Here is a 15230-nt window from a genome sequence, read left to right as displayed (position 1 = left end):
TTTTCTTTTTTTGAGAGAGTCTTAATCTGTCACCCAGGCTGGAGTGCAGTGGCACAATCTTGGCTCATTGCAACCTCCACCTCCTGGGTTCAAGCGATTCTCCTGCCTCGGCTTCCCGAGTAGCTTGGACTACAGGCACCTGCCACCATGCCCAACTAATTTTTGTATTTTTAGTAGAGGCAGGGTTTCACCATGCTGGCCAGGCTGGTCTCAAACTCCTGACCTCAAATGATCCACCCACTTTGGCCTCCCACAGAGCTGGGATTACAGACATGAGCCACTGCACCTGGCCTTAAATTACTTCTTCATGCTCCCCATAATAAGACTTTTCTCCCAGACTGGCACATTTCAAATAATAGTCAACATTTTTTTCCTAATAATGTTTACTTAAGATGACTACTATGCCATCTTTCTGATGACAAATTACTGACATATTTACTGACACGTTAATCGCATTCTCATCAGCACACAAAAATTAAAGAAGAAACGTTTTAGAAAACAGAGGGAAGAAAAATGAGTAACAAGTCACCAGGTTACCTTTATGTCTAACCAGAAACTTTTCAATATGCTACAAAATGGATCAAATGTTTCAGGTTTAAAAGCTTTTTCAGAATAATCAGTTTACGTAAAGTACTGGAAAATTAAGTGAAATTCAAAGTATCCCTGGAAAACGCTGTAAGTTACTTGCATAGCAGAATGGAACTCAGAATAGCCTCTGATTTAAAATTTTAATGCTGCAATTAGTCTAAAGTGTGGGGAAAAGAAAAGCAGGGTAGATAAGAAAATAATTCAGGACTCCAGAATCCTGACACCTCTTCCACCAGGAGGACGGGGACCGTTCCAGTGCCGAGAGCTCCAGAGAATGGTGCAGTTATACATGGATGGAGGTGTAGGGTACCCGTCTTGGGTCTTTCTCTGCTAAGGAATTATCATCTATTTTCTGGTGGGCAGCTGTTAGTTTCTCTGATCTTTTAGCTGTGGCATGCAGTAGTGATACTGACCAGGCTGACTTAGAGACCTGCCAGGAGAGGGCGGATTCCAACACATTTTCAAAGCCTAGCCACTCCACACCCAGTTGAGGGCAGAGAGAGCAAGTGCAGAGAGAGAAACGATGTGGGAAAGAGCTGGGAGGATGCAGATGGCAGAGGGCGGAGGCCCCCAACTTAAGTGGTCCCCCGGTCTCTGAGTTGGACAAAGTGCCACCTCTTCCCCTCTTGGTTGCAGCACGGGTGGGTGGGGTTGTGCGTCTCTACCAGCCACACCCATCCACAGGCTACTCTCTCAACTGGGGGCTCATGGGAGGCAGAGGGCAGCTGTGCTGAACCCCTAACTGTGATCTTATACTTAAAAAAAATTGCAATTTCAATGTTAAGAATTTCTCTGAACTGGACATATTTAGTCCACCAAAGGAGAGCTCAGTGAAGGTGCTTAAGGCAATTGGTAACAGCAGAAAAGTTCAAGGAGACCAATGCACGAATGTGTAATTCTGCGGGGCTGCAGGCTGAATTCCCTAAATGTACTGATGTAACCCAGTTTCAATGCACGTGAACTTGTACCAAGAGTCCCCTTCTGCCACTTCAGTGCCTTTCTCCCGCGACGGGCTAACGCTTCCAATCATACCTAAGATCCACATGTACAGATGAAAACACAGAAACTCCGACTCAAAAGAGAAAAGACTCAAATTACCTGTTCCATTTCCGTCTAATCCTCGCAAATAGGGAAAACTGTCCACCTCCGAGGGGGAGCTGGCGGCCGTGAGAAACGCGGTCAGGTCGCTGTAGCTGGTGTTCTCAGGCAACCTCAGAGCCCTTCTCTGGAAATGAACACGAGGCTGTGGCCGGGCACCTGCAGAGATTAAACTCCAAGTTACCTCCCCAAGGAGTGGTTTCTGTTTTTAGAAAATGCAAAACCAGGAAGTGCCTCTCTAAGGTTTCAGCACGCCTCCCCCACCCTACTCCCTCTCACAAGGCCTCCCTTCCCCCATTCATGCAGGCCGCAGAGATGTGACAACATGCTATTATGGGGAGAGAAATAATAGCCCATTGTCACATTTGTTTTGACGCAGGATGTTATTTAGGTTTTTAACAAAAAGCTTTTTCCAAGTTCTATGTGTGAGCAGTCTTTTCACTGGCCGGCACTGGCCTGTGGATCTGGGTAGCATTTGGGGAAAGTCCGTGTAAATGAAACAAGTAGATGACAATTAATCTCTTTAGCAAACAATGTAAGAGATACTCTTTGATACCGCTGCAAACCCATCTTTAATCTCCCTGGAAAAATCTGGTTTAATGCCATGAACCAAATTGAAGAAGGGCAAGGGAATTAACTGTGCAGCCTTGGAAAGAATTGCACACAATACCCCGGCGGCAATGAATCTTCTTTTTCTGTGGAAGCTGCCATTCGTCATCATCCAGTCTATTCTGGAGGCGTGCTTCCTACTTGTGACGGATTATGTCACAGAATTTATGATGAGACTTTTGAAATGATGCAAAATGATGTTTCTTCACCAAACTCAACTCCTTTGTGAAGGAGGACGGGTTGAGCCGACAGGCCCTAGACAGTTGTGTTGTGCCATCATCTGTAGCTTAACCTTGCTCCAATTCTTTTTTTCTTTTTTTTTTTTTTGGAGATGGAGTTTCACTCTTGTCACCCAGGCTGGAGTGCAATGGTGTGATCTCGACTCACTGCAACCTCTGCCAACAAGTTCAAGCGATTTTCCTGCCTCAGTCTCCCAAGTAGCTGGGATTACATGCGAGTGCCACCACCCCCAGCTAATTTTTGTATTTTTAGTAGAGATGGGGTTTCACCATGTTGGCCAGGCTGGTCTCAAACTCCTGACCTCAAGAGATCTGCCCACCTCAGCCTCCCAAAGTACTGGGATTACAGGCATGAGCCTCTGTGCCCGGCTCAGATGTTGTTTTGATCATAAAACGTGAACTCGTTTTACCTAATGCTGTGGTGATAAGACGTAAAGGTGCTAGGTAATTTTGTGCAAACCTGGCAAAAGCATTGTTAAGAAAAAAACCTGTAGCTGCAAGCCCAGGCTTGAGGCAGACCACATTTCACCTGTTGACTGGCTGAGAGTTCCTTCCTTGGAGCTGGTGGGTTCTATCCCCACTCCAGGGTTCCTTTTAACTCTGGATCAAAGAACTTGTAAGGAGAAAATAAGGCTGTCTAGACCTGTTCTAGAATAAGGGAGTTTTAGAGCTCCAAGAATCCACTAGTTCAAGTCTCTCTTCTTACAGGTGAGGCCACTGATGCCCAAAAGGATTCCACAGACTTATGTCTGGGGCAGCCTGTCTTGGCGACACACTACCTAACCGGCAGGGAGTCACAGTGCTCCCATTTCCTCCTAAAAAGCACCAGCTAGACTTCTCCTCCAGGGGCTGGTTCTCCACTCTGTGAAATCCAGGCCCAGTGAGCAGATGTCCAAAATCCTGAGAGTCCTGTCTAAGCCTGGTCCTCTCTGCTGAAACTAAACAGATACAGACACTGGACCAGCCCCAAACCATCAGTTCTCTTTCCTCATCCCTAAAACAAACCCACAGCGATGCCCCAGCCTCTGGGAATCTGAATAGTTTTCTTTTTTTTTTTTGAGATGGAGTTTTGCTCTTGTTGCCCAGGCTGGAGTACAATGGCATGATCTCAGCTCACTGCAACCTCTGCCTCCCGCGTTCAAGTGATTCTCCTGACTCAGCCTCCCAAGTAGCTGGGATTACAGGCATGTGCCACCACGCCCAGCTAATATATATGTGTGTGTGTGTGTGTGTGTGTGTGTGTATATCATATATATCTATATTTATATCTTATATATAGATGTATATATGATACAGATATCTATATCTATATATCTATATGTATGATATATATATATATATATATATATATATATATATATATATATATATATCTTTTCTTTCTTTTTTTTTTAAAGAGATGGGGTTTCACCATGTTGGCCAGGCTGGTCTGGAACTCCTGACCTCAGGTGATCCACCCACCTTGGCCTCCCAAACTGCTAGGATTACAGGTGTGAGCCACCCCACCAGGCCTAACATTCTTCTCTTTCTAGTGTGGTCTTACTTTCCTTCAATTTTGCAGAATACCGATGTCTTACTCCCACCACCAACTCGGTCTGCGGAGGATTCAAACTCCTCAGGCGCCCTGTAAGTGCTCTGTGTCCTGCCGGGGGCAGTCTTTCTCTGGCCCCTTCTCCCCTTGCCCATGCACACGGCACGTGGCTTGCTTTTTTCTCCCTTTCCACGCTGCCCTCCGGGATGGAAGGTCAAAATCAGCACTCTTTCTTATCTCCTCACTCCGGATGACATAACATTCATTGCTTCTCTTATTTTTTTCAATGATCAGGAAATAAACGTTTTTTACTGGTTTTCAGGTTAAATACTGCTGCTGATGGCACTCAGTGAACAAGGCCCTGTGTAGCAGCCCAGGTCTCACACAGTAGAAAGGTAAAGAACTCTGCTAATAGAAAGAGGAGAATGGCGAGTCTACACGTGATGAGCAGAGAGGGAGCCTGTCCTCGTGAGAGTCCAGGCAGAGGCAGAAGCTGGGCTGGTGACCCCAGAACAGGAATGGAGAAGTGCACCCCTCCAGGCTGTAGAAGGAGCCCCTGTGAGATGGGCTGGCAGAGACCAGTGTGAGGGCCGTGAGGTGCAGAAACCTCCTCCGACTGGACTGAGGGTTGCTGAAAGACAAGGGGAGCCTGGGAATGGGCCCCGGATATGGAGCCTAGCCAGGACTTACGGGGACTGGCCTGGGACCCAGAGAACAGAAACCCAGCCTGCTCTCCCCAGCTCTCGGGGCCCTGGTGTCTCACCTGATCTTCTCCGTCTCGTGCCTTCTCGAGCAGATCAAGTGTTACATGCATTTGGGTGGGCAACACATCTCTCTCCCATCCCTGCCTCTGCTCTACCTCTCTCCCAACTTGTGCAGGAGAATTTGGACCCTGGCCAGACATCAGCATCTCTCTGCTGGGGCTGGGGGCTGGGGGCTGGGGGCATGTAGCAGGCTATGCAGGGGCAGATCCTCAAGGAAGGGATACGGCCAGCGCAGCTTATGACACACCCTGGGACTGGCGTGACATGGGTACCATCCATGAGGGGCCAGACATCCTACTGCGCAGCACAGGCAATGCCCACGGTGACAAAAATGACTGAAATGGCACCTGAGGAACTTAAGGGTGCAAGCTCTTCTAAGCCACAGACAAATAAAATCGAAAGAGGTTATGCGTGGGGCTGGGGGAGCGGTTACATGCCTGAGCCTGCCTCTGTGTACTAAAGCTGCCAAATAGTCCCACACTTCAGAAAGGAATATGATTGGGTGGGGGTGGCACGGCGGGCAGTGGATAAGCCTGTAGGGCTCCATCCCCATCCCCAAAATGCTCAGACCCTGCTTTCCTGAAAATGTAGGGGCCCCCGCTTCCTCTCTCTGCATTTCAACATCTGTTCTTCCCTCTTCTCTTCCGCCCCTAACCACCTCCAAGGTCAATCCGAGTCTCTAATTTAACTTTTGCTTATTCATTTCAAGACTTGGCTCCACCGTCTGTTCTTGCCTTCGTCAGCGTGCTCTTTCTCTACAGGCCTTTCCTCCCCAACGAACGAAAATGCCCATTTCTTCCCCGTCTAGAACAATAACAAGCAAACACGACTTTAATTCTGTTATCCCCATAAGCGAATGCCTTCTGTCCTTCCACCAAGCTCCAGTGACGTGGCTTCTACCCGCAATGCCTTGGAGACGTCGACTGGATGATCTGCAAACCCGTGACCACGGCTCAGCCTCCCTCCTCGTCGACCTCTTCACAATGGTTGACACTGTTTGCCACTCCTGCCCACGATCTCTCTTCCTCCTTGGCATTCGTGGTTCTGCACTCTGGTTCTCTCCAGTGTCTGCCTGCTGTTTCCTTTGCAGGTTCTTTCTTTCTCATCCTGCCTCTGGATGAAACAACTCCCAGAGGGCTACCACCCGTCGCCTCTGCCATTTCTGTGCTCTGCTCTCTCCCTGTGGGCGCCTTCCACTGCTAGAGACTTGGCTGGTGCCATCCCCGCCAGCCTTGGATTCTTTTCTAAGCTCCATGCCTGCATTCTCCCCTGCCTTCTAGATACTTCTACCCAGATGCCCATCTGGCACTCTAAAATTATCATCTACCTTCTCTCTTACCTAACAGTATTCCAGTCTCCCCAACACCAGTTTTGACTCTGGGTCACCACTAGCATTCTCTCTATCTGTCATCTTGCACATTCACTCAAGCGCCAAGCCTGGCCAGTCCTCCCTTACCGACACTTCTCACATCATCTTTCCCTCCCTTTTTTGCATCCAACAGCATATGTTACCTTATGCTGCCTCTCACCTCAACTACTGCAAAAGCCTCCCACCCGGCCCCTCTGCTTCAGCCTCACTCCCTTTTCATCTACTGACACTGTGACTGTTCAAAGATCCCACTCTAATTAAAAACATGTCCTTTCCCGGGCCAGAAACCATCCATGACTCTCTCCCACTTACCAAATTCACACAGATGACAAAAACAACAACAAGATAGACCAGGATAGACCCGGACTACGACTGCACCTCTTCTCTAAGTGAGAGGCACAGACCAGTGCTTTAGAATTTACAAAGTGCATGTATAAAAATATGTTATTTAATATTTACAACAACCCTGTGAAGAAGGAACCCCCTTCTCTCTTTATAGATAAGGAACGACAGCTCAAAGAGGTTAAGTGACTTGCCCAAATTCATTCTGCTTGTGAGAGGTGGAAAGGAATCATTCAATTCTAACTGTATCCCTTCCAATCACACCATGTCTTCCTCAAAATAGATGCTCCACTTACTGCCACCCAATTCTCATCCTCTGGCCAAACAGGATTGCATGATTAAGTCTGTTTCTTTCCTTCATTTTTTTTTTTTTTGAGACAGGGTCTTGCTCTGTCACCCAGGTTGGAGTACAGTGGTGCTATCACATTTCACTGTAGTCTTGACCTCCTGGGCTCAAGTGACCTTCCTACCTCAGCCTACCAGGTAGCTGGGAATACAGGCACACGCCACATACCTGGTTAATTTTTATATTTTTTTTGTAGAGATGAGGTTTTGCCATGTTGCCCAGGCTGCTCTCAAACTCCTGGGCTCAAGTCATCTGCCCACCACAGCCTCCCAAAGTGCTGGGATTATATGGCGGAGCCACCACGCCTGGCATCTCTGTGTCTATATACACGTTCATGCTCATCTCCATGTCTGAAACTTCTCACTTATCCTACACCTCATCCAAAATGCATGTCAAAAGCCACCTCTGCTATGCAGCCTTTGTTAATGCCACCCTAAGCTCTAAGCTCTATTTGCATCTGTCTTACAGCACTGCTCTTCATGTCGTGTATTATAATTATTTGCATATTTGTTCATGTCCCTAATCAAAAGCATCATGAGAACATGGGCGGTGGCATCACTTAGCTCCAGTTTAAATGTTTCCTCTACCACCTTCTAGTTGAGTGATTTGGGCTTCAGTTTCTTTATCTTCAACATGGGTAGGAATCATGCCTGTCTCATAACATGGCTGTTGTGATGCTGGTTCAGAACACATATGGACGGTGTCTAATAGCATCTCCTTGATAAGCCCCACTTTCCTGTCTCCTCTTCCCCTTATAGACTGAAGCTTCTTTAACCAGGTGTTCTGTGAAATGCATGACACCATGTTCTGTATACAGTTGGTGCTCAATGATACTGAAATGAAAATGAGTTAAACTTGGCAACTCACCATGTTCCAGTAATGCTCTGTCTCCATTCCAACTAGATCAGGGGGTCCTCTATCTCAGCACCATTTACATTTTGGGGCAGGCAGTTCTTTATTCGGGGGTTGCCCCATGCATTTCAGCATGTTTAATTGCATCCCTGACCTCTACCTACCTAGATGTCTGTAGCAGCCCCCCAAATATTTCCAGACCTCACTAAATGTCTCTGGGGGGCAAAATCACCCCCACTTCTGAACCACTGTACTATACATCCTGAGCATCTTCACGAAATCCAAATACTCAGTGCCGAGAATCTCCCCGCAATGGGTCTAGACTGCAAAAAGGAACAGGGAAAGCCTTTGGATTCACGGAACTCAAGAGAGAAGGCATTTCTCTCTGTCTCTGTCTCTCTGTGTCTAACCGTGTCTCTCCATCTGAATCTCTGTCCCTCTCTCGACCTATCAGATGAACAAAGAAGCTTAAAAGGAATGCTGATACTAAGTTTTTGGAGGGCATGATGAAGATTTCCAAGTCAACGTCAGCAGCTGATGTTTAAAGAAAACCCAGGGTTGCCACCTGAGAGGAAAGAAAACTGAAGCCGGAGCGTGGCGGTGGTTCTGTTTTCCGCCCTGAGGCTCTTTCTAAGATGCCATTTAGCTTCCTTAAATGGATCAGTGAGGACTTGAGCCAGTAATCTTGGGGATAACGGGTACTTTCTCTTCCTCTTTGAATCAGAGTCAAGGAAATCTCTTCTCAGAGTTCTCATCACCTCTTGATGAGGTTATCACATCATCCTCCTTTTCTTACACGTTTAACTCCCTAAAACATCAGTAACATTCATTACACCAAAAAAGAAAAGAGTCAGAGGCAGTCATGGAAATGGCTTGATTATCATAGTGTTTTAAGTGCTAGAATAACAGAGTAATGATGAAAGTACACAATAAACTTCAAGAGAGAGAAGAGAGCAGTCAGCCGCCCAGGAGAAAAGTCCCCGGGCTGGTATCTGTGAACTGCGTCTTGAAGGTTGAGAGGCAGAGGAGAAGAGACAGCACCAATCAAGGGACACAGCATGTGTGAGGAAGGGAAGAAACTGTGAGCTGTGTGGGTCCAGGGGGCAGAGGGGGAGGTTTGGGAAGGACATGGCAAATTCCGATCAAGAGTTTGGGGCTGGGTGCGGTGGCTCTGTAATCCTGTAATTCCAATGCTTTAGCAGGCTGAGGCAGGAGGAACGCTTGAGGCCAGGTGTTTGAGAATAGCCTGGGCAACATAGTAAGACCCCATCTCTACAAAAAATTTAAAAAATTAGCTGGGTGTGGTGGCACATGCCTGAAGTCCCAGCTACTCCAGAGGCATAGGCAAGAGAATCATTTGAGCCTCAGAGTTTGAGGCTACAGTGAGTTATGACTGCACTACTGCACTCCAGCCCATGTAACAGACTGAGACCCTGTCAATCAATCAATCAATCAATGAGTTTGGACTTGCCTGGGCCTGCAGGGGAGAGTGAGTGGGAGTTACTGGTACAGAAGTGCAAGATTCTGATTTGGTTTTGCCCAATTCTGACAGCAGGTGGAGTATGGCCGTGGGTGCAGGGAGTCTGATGTCAGAGCGATCAGCCAGGAGGCTGCTATGAAATTATTCAAGTGAGAAACGATAAAGTTCCAAATAAAGACAGCAGCTCTGGGGGTCCTCACAGAAAAGGCAGCTGGAGTGGAAAGCTATTTTTGGGATAAGAGACAGGCAGGGCAGGAAGAACCCACAAAGGAGATTGAGAAACGATGAACAGAGAGACGGCCAGAGAAAGGATGAAGACATCCAGGAAGGCGGGACCGGGTGGGGTGGTGACGCCGTGGGGAAGTCATGAAGAAGTGGCTGCTGGATCACGTAACTCTAGCTCTGCTGAGCTCAGCAAGAGGGATTTCTAAAGAATCGTGTGAGGCAGCGTAAAAGGCAGTTTAAAGACATGTATATGGCGAGGGGAGGGGTCTCCAAGGTTTGAGAGAAGACTGTGACTTGAAGGAGAAAAAGGGTTTAAGAAGGGGTTTGCTTTGAATGGCAGAGCCTTCGGTGATTTTGAGAGCTGGGAAAGAACTAAGAGATAAAAGATTCAGCGTGAATGCGGGGAGGTGTGTGAGGAGGTGATAAGGAAAGGGCTCCAGCGGGAATGTGAAGGGCTTCGCAGTAGGGCAGAGAAACTGCAGGGGGACATTACCGCGTCCTCTCAGGAAGGGGAGCAGGAGGAAGAACACTGGAGAAGGTGTGCCTCCCTAATGGCCTGCTTTCCCTGTGAAACCAGCCTCAAGGGCACTGCTAGGAGGACAGCATGAAGGTGGGGCGAGGGGCACGTGGAGTGTGGTGGGAGAGGCTTCCTGCAGCAGCTCCCCTGGAACAGGAAAAGGACGTTCTGGACAACATGAGGAGCCCAGCAGGCGATGGAGACCATGGACCTGCGTGGTGCCGGTCGGCCTCATGACAGCACCCATGGGCGGTCGGGGCATCTCGTCTGTATCTTCTTACTTACTCTCATCATACTCTGAGTATGTATTAGTTTTATAGAAAATAACTGCATTGGGCATCTTAGCACCTGGAGGCCAAGGTGGGCATATGGCTTGAGCCTAGGAACTCCAGATCAATCTGGGCAACATGGTGAAACCCTGCTTCTACTAAAAATTTAAAAAATTAGCCAGGTGTGGTGGTGTACACCTGTAGTTCCAGCCACCTGGGAGGCTAAGGTGGGAGGATCCCTTGAGCCGGGGAGACAGAGGTCGCAGTGAGTTGAGATCTAGTCACTGCATTCCAGCCTGGGTGACAGTGGGACCCTGTCTCTTAAAAGAAAAAAAATGCATTAAGTAAATGGTAGTAAAGACCACCATTTATTTATCTACATGGTAAAGATGACCATTTATTTAGCTACATAGTAAAGATCACCATTTATTTATCTGCATAGTAAGGATCACATTTGTTTAGCTACATATGGCTTTCCTTCCACAGTGGGAAAACAGGAAACAAAATGATCCATTATTATCATTGCCATTCCTCAATTCGGCCGAGACAAGAAATCATACAATTAAACATGATTAAGCTCATGAAGCAGGGCGCATTTAAGCATTAACAAAATTTAGTAATTTTAAAAAGCTGGCATGGAAATGAGATTATAAACAGGTGTTCTGGTGACGTACAGGAGGCAGTGATAGAATAGATGGAATAAATTAACTATAACAAAAACTACCTGAATGGCTTATTCCTTGGGCTTCTTTATAATATGCTCATGCTTCTTGCTCCTCAGAGAGAGAAAGAGCTGTTCAAGTACTTGTGTGTGTGTGTGTGTGTGTGTGTGTGTATACTGTACTGTATTTTTCTTAGCTTTCAGAACAAAGAAAACAAGTGGGCTGGGTGTGGCTGCTCATGCCTATAATCCCAGCACTTTGGGAGTCCAGGGTAGGAGGATCTTTGAGCCCAGGAGTCTGAGACGAGCCTGTGCAACATGGTGAAAGTCCATCTCTACAAAAAAATACGAAAATTAACCAGGCATGGTGGTGCGTGCCTATAGTCCCAACTACTCAGGAGGCTGAGGTGGGGGAATCACCTGAGCCTGGGAAGTCCAGGCTACAACGAGCTGAGTTGGTGCCACTGCACTCCTGCCTGAATGAAAGAGTAAGACCCTGTCTCAAAAAAAAAAAAAAAAGACCATGGAGTAAGTAGTCTCTGTAGGAAGTACAAAAAGCAGCTGGATTTTGATTTTTTGGGTATTTGTTAAACTCAATTATTCAATGAATTACTCATTGGGTATCTACCATTGGCAGGCGTAGGGCCAGGAGCTAGCAGGACCAAAATGATGAAGACGTAGTCCTTGGCCTTCTGGTTTTCACTTTTAGTTAGGGAGATAAGGTGTACTCCCAAATATGGCAGAAAATGGGGGTATCATGGAAAGATCCAGAACCCCCAGCTGGCAGGTTGTTTATTCTGCTGCTTTTGGTTACTGATAAGGACCCGAGGGACAATAAGGGAGATGAGGACTTGTGGCTCCTAGAACAGTAGCCAGAGGTCGCAGAAGGCACAGGAGGTAGAACTACCAGTTCTGGGTTCAGGCAGCGTCGGATCACTCGGCAGGAGTGCGTGGGTTTCCCTGTAATGCTGGGCCATGAATGGAACCCCGTGGACGCCCAGTCTGCTCCTTTCTGACCCTCTCCAAGTGTATCTTCTGCTTATGCATCCTTTCTGTTCTTCAATCTGGCTCACAGGTGGCCTGGCACAGCCTAGCCTGCATCTCAGGACCATTCAGCCATGATTCTCAACCCCTGTTGGGTTCTTAGTTCAATCGCAGAAAAAGAAAGGGGACAAGAGCTACTGGGTCTCACCTGTGGCCACCCTATGGATTGGTTACCCCGAACTGGGTACCAACTCCAAAACAAACAGCCATGGCCTGGAGGGATGGGGTTACAGGACACAAGCCCCTTGGTTGCCAGGGGAAGGCAGTATGATTCTCATCTCCAGCAGACGTGCAGGAAAGACCTCCAAACCATGTGGCATCCAGGCTGCCCTTTCTGTCCAGGAAAGGTTTGAAGACAGATTGGCAGAGGAGGTGGAAAGTTCCAGGTGGAAAACAGAAATCGAGGTAGACCAGAACACAGCACAGGAAGGAGACACTCAGAAGGGAGGTGAGGCCGGGCGTGGTGGCTCACACCTTTAACCCCAGCACTGTGAAAGGCCAGGGGCACATCACTTGAGGTCAGGAGTTCAAGACCAGCCTGGGCAACACAGCGAGACCCCGTCTCTACTAAAAATAAAACTAAGTCATTTGGGCATTGTGTTGTGTGCCTGTGGTTACAGCTAAACAGGAGGCTGAGGTGAAAGGATTGCTCGAGTCTGGGAGGTTGAGGCTTCAGTGAGCTGTGATTGCACAATTGCAATTCAGACTGGGTGACAGAGTGAGACTGTTTCCAAAAAAAAGAGAGAGAGAAAGAGAGAAAGAGGTTGAGGCCACATCCTGGAGGCATGTGAGTGTGAGCTGGCAGAATGAATTTTACTCTATAGGCCAAGGGGAGCCAGGAAGGGATAGACGGAACTGGAGCTCACCTCAGGAAGCTCCAGTGGGCAGTTTAGTGCACGGTATGTCAGAGAGCAGCGACTCAAGCAGAAAGTCTGGCTTCTTCTGAAATCTGGCTCCAACCCTAAGTCAAAGGCTAAAGACATGTACCCCAGAGGGGGGCTGCTGCAGTGGTCTTGGTAGAGATTGCCAGGGCCTGTGTCAGGGCATGGGTGTGGCAATGCTGTGGGCACACACAGGCAGGGGGAAAGAATGCCAGCACGCATGGGCATAGAACCGATGACTGTGAAATCAGGCTTGCTACAGCCATATTGCACTCAATGTAAGATATAAGAAGGGGAGAAGAAGGTTGTGCGTGACTGCTGCGTAGGCAGGAGGAGACTGCTGGCAGAGGGCACCCCACTCAGGTGCTGGGTCCTGGAGGAACCCCGCAGAACTTTGAGAGGAGATAGTGAGGTGTCCAGCTGTCAGGGCCAGGAGGGTGGCCGCAGGAGAACAGGCAGCGACGAGGAGGTCGGGCAGCCATGATGGACCAAAGCGTGGGTGTTGCTCCAGGCCCTGCAGTTCAAGCTCTCATCACAAACACCTTGCTAAGAACAGTGCCGCCCCCCCAAGAGTGAGGGACAGTAAAACCACATATTTCCTCCTTCAGTGTCTTAGTAAAGGGAAAGGTGGGGACGGTGGCTGTTGAAGGTGGCTGTGAAGGAGATGACAAGAGGCTGACAGTGAGCACAAGGGTCTAAAGCCATGTCTGGTGCAAGAAGGGGTGCAGGCAGCCGGCCACGTGGGAAGCCCTGTGTGTAAGCAGTGAGGACCTGGATAACAGCAGGAGCTACCGGAGGCCCAGGGCCAGGGGACTGTCCAGCCCTGAGTGGAAGGGGTTGGATTTTATTCCAAGTACTTTGGGAAAACCACTGAAGAACCAAGAGAGGTGACTGGGTCCCCCTCATTTTGTGAACACTTGATTACTGCTTGGCAAGAGTGAGATCGGATAACCAGCGAAAACTCTACTGCAGTGCCTGAGGGGATATGGTGGTACCCTGGATTTGTGAGGCAGCCATGCAGATGGAGACACCAGGATCATCCAAAGAATGAGATTCGAGGAGAGAAGAATCAAGGACAATTCCTCAAGTTGTGGCCTAAGTTTACAGTGGTATCAGCTGAGGTAGATGTTTATACCATTTATCATGGGAAGGCCAAAAATGTCAGGCTCTATGTGCCCACACTGATTGGAGGTGCCTGATAGGCCTCCAAGGAGAAGTGTGAACCAAGCCCCCATTTCAGTGGGGAGGGTCTGGGCTGGAGAGATGGAATTGGGATTTGTTGGGAACAAATGCTCTGTGCTGCAAAGAAGAATCAGCACTGAGATGAAGGATCTCTCAGCAAGGCAAATTTACTTTCTGCAGAGAGGGTGCTACTTGCAATGGAGTGATGGCGAGGGCACACTGAACAAAGGAGGGAAGGAGTTTTTATTTCTAATGCAGCTCATCCCTGCTACTGTGTCCTGTCTCCTTTGGCTGGAGTTGGACTGCACAATCTAAGCTGAACCTGGTTGGCTAACTTGAAAAGTGCAGGAATATGGTTAGATCAGCAGAGAGTGCAGTTTCAGCGGGAGGAACTGTAGCGATGGGAGAGGTAATCTACAGAGTGGGTAGATGTGGAATGCAGTCTCTATAGATAAGGACTGGCAGCATGTCTGTTTACTAGGGTAGGGGACACAGAAAGTAAGGAAGTCTGGCCTTGAAAAAGGGAACAAAGAGCAATGATGCTGAGCAAGTTAACCTTTTGAAGAGGAACTCTTTGGATCTAACAATCTCAGAGCATTGGAAGCCAGGGGCCTAGATGAGGTGTCTAGGGCCAGAAGGAAGAGGTGTGGGCCCAAGACAGGCATTGGAGCCTCCTGAGAAGAAGGGATCAAGAGACAGACAGAAAGTTAGGCCAGGCATGGTACCTGTAATCCCAGCATTTTGAGAGGCTGAGGCAGGGGGATCACCCGAGGTCAGGAGTTCAAGACCAGCCTGGCCAACATAGTGAAATCCTGTCTCTACTAAAAATACAAAACTTAGCTGGGTGCGGTGATGTGTGCCTGTAATCCAAGCTGCTGGGGACGCTGAGGCACAAGAATCACTTGATCCCGGGAGGCAGAGGTGGCAGTGAGCCAAGATCATGCCATTGCACTCCAGCCTGGGCGACAACAGTAGACTTGGTCTCAAAAATACAAAAAACAACAAAAGTCATGGGAGAGGAGTGTCAGGACAGAATGACCAGTCTTCTCTGTTGAATGTGGGGGAGGCGTCAAGGGGGATGGAGAGAGAAATACCCTTGGGGCTGGGCAATAAAAAGGCGATTCTAACGGCAGAGCTAACAAAAGAAAAATCAGAGGCTACCACGGCCAGTGGGCTTAGGCCACGGTGTAGCTCTGTCCTAAAATGAAACTGAGGGTGCGGGCTCAGCTCTGC

At 48.3% G+C, this 15230-nt stretch overlaps 1 protein-coding gene across 2 annotated transcripts in view; it reads right to left on the bottom strand.

Annotated features, from left to right (window-relative positions):
- Positions 1-15230, bottom strand: part of FAM171A1 (family with sequence similarity 171 member A1) — a 152048-nt gene that overhangs the window by 37582 nt on the left and 99236 nt on the right. For both annotated transcript variants that reach the window (XM_064368407.1, XM_064368408.1), the window contains one exon: positions 1687-1845. In XM_064368407.1, coding sequence (XP_064224477.1) covers positions 1687-1845 — 159 coding nt within the window. The remainder of the gene's footprint in view (positions 1-1686; positions 1846-15230) is intronic.

The sequence above is a fragment of the Aotus nancymaae genome, unplaced genomic scaffold, assembly GCF_030222135.1.
Source record: "Aotus nancymaae isolate 86718 unplaced genomic scaffold, 86718_ANA_hifiasm-v0.15.2.pri h1tg000077l, whole genome shotgun sequence".
In the NCBI taxonomy this organism is placed as follows: Eukaryota; Metazoa; Chordata; class Mammalia; order Primates; family Aotidae; genus Aotus; species Aotus nancymaae.
This window is presented reverse-complemented; position numbering and strand designations above follow the sequence as displayed.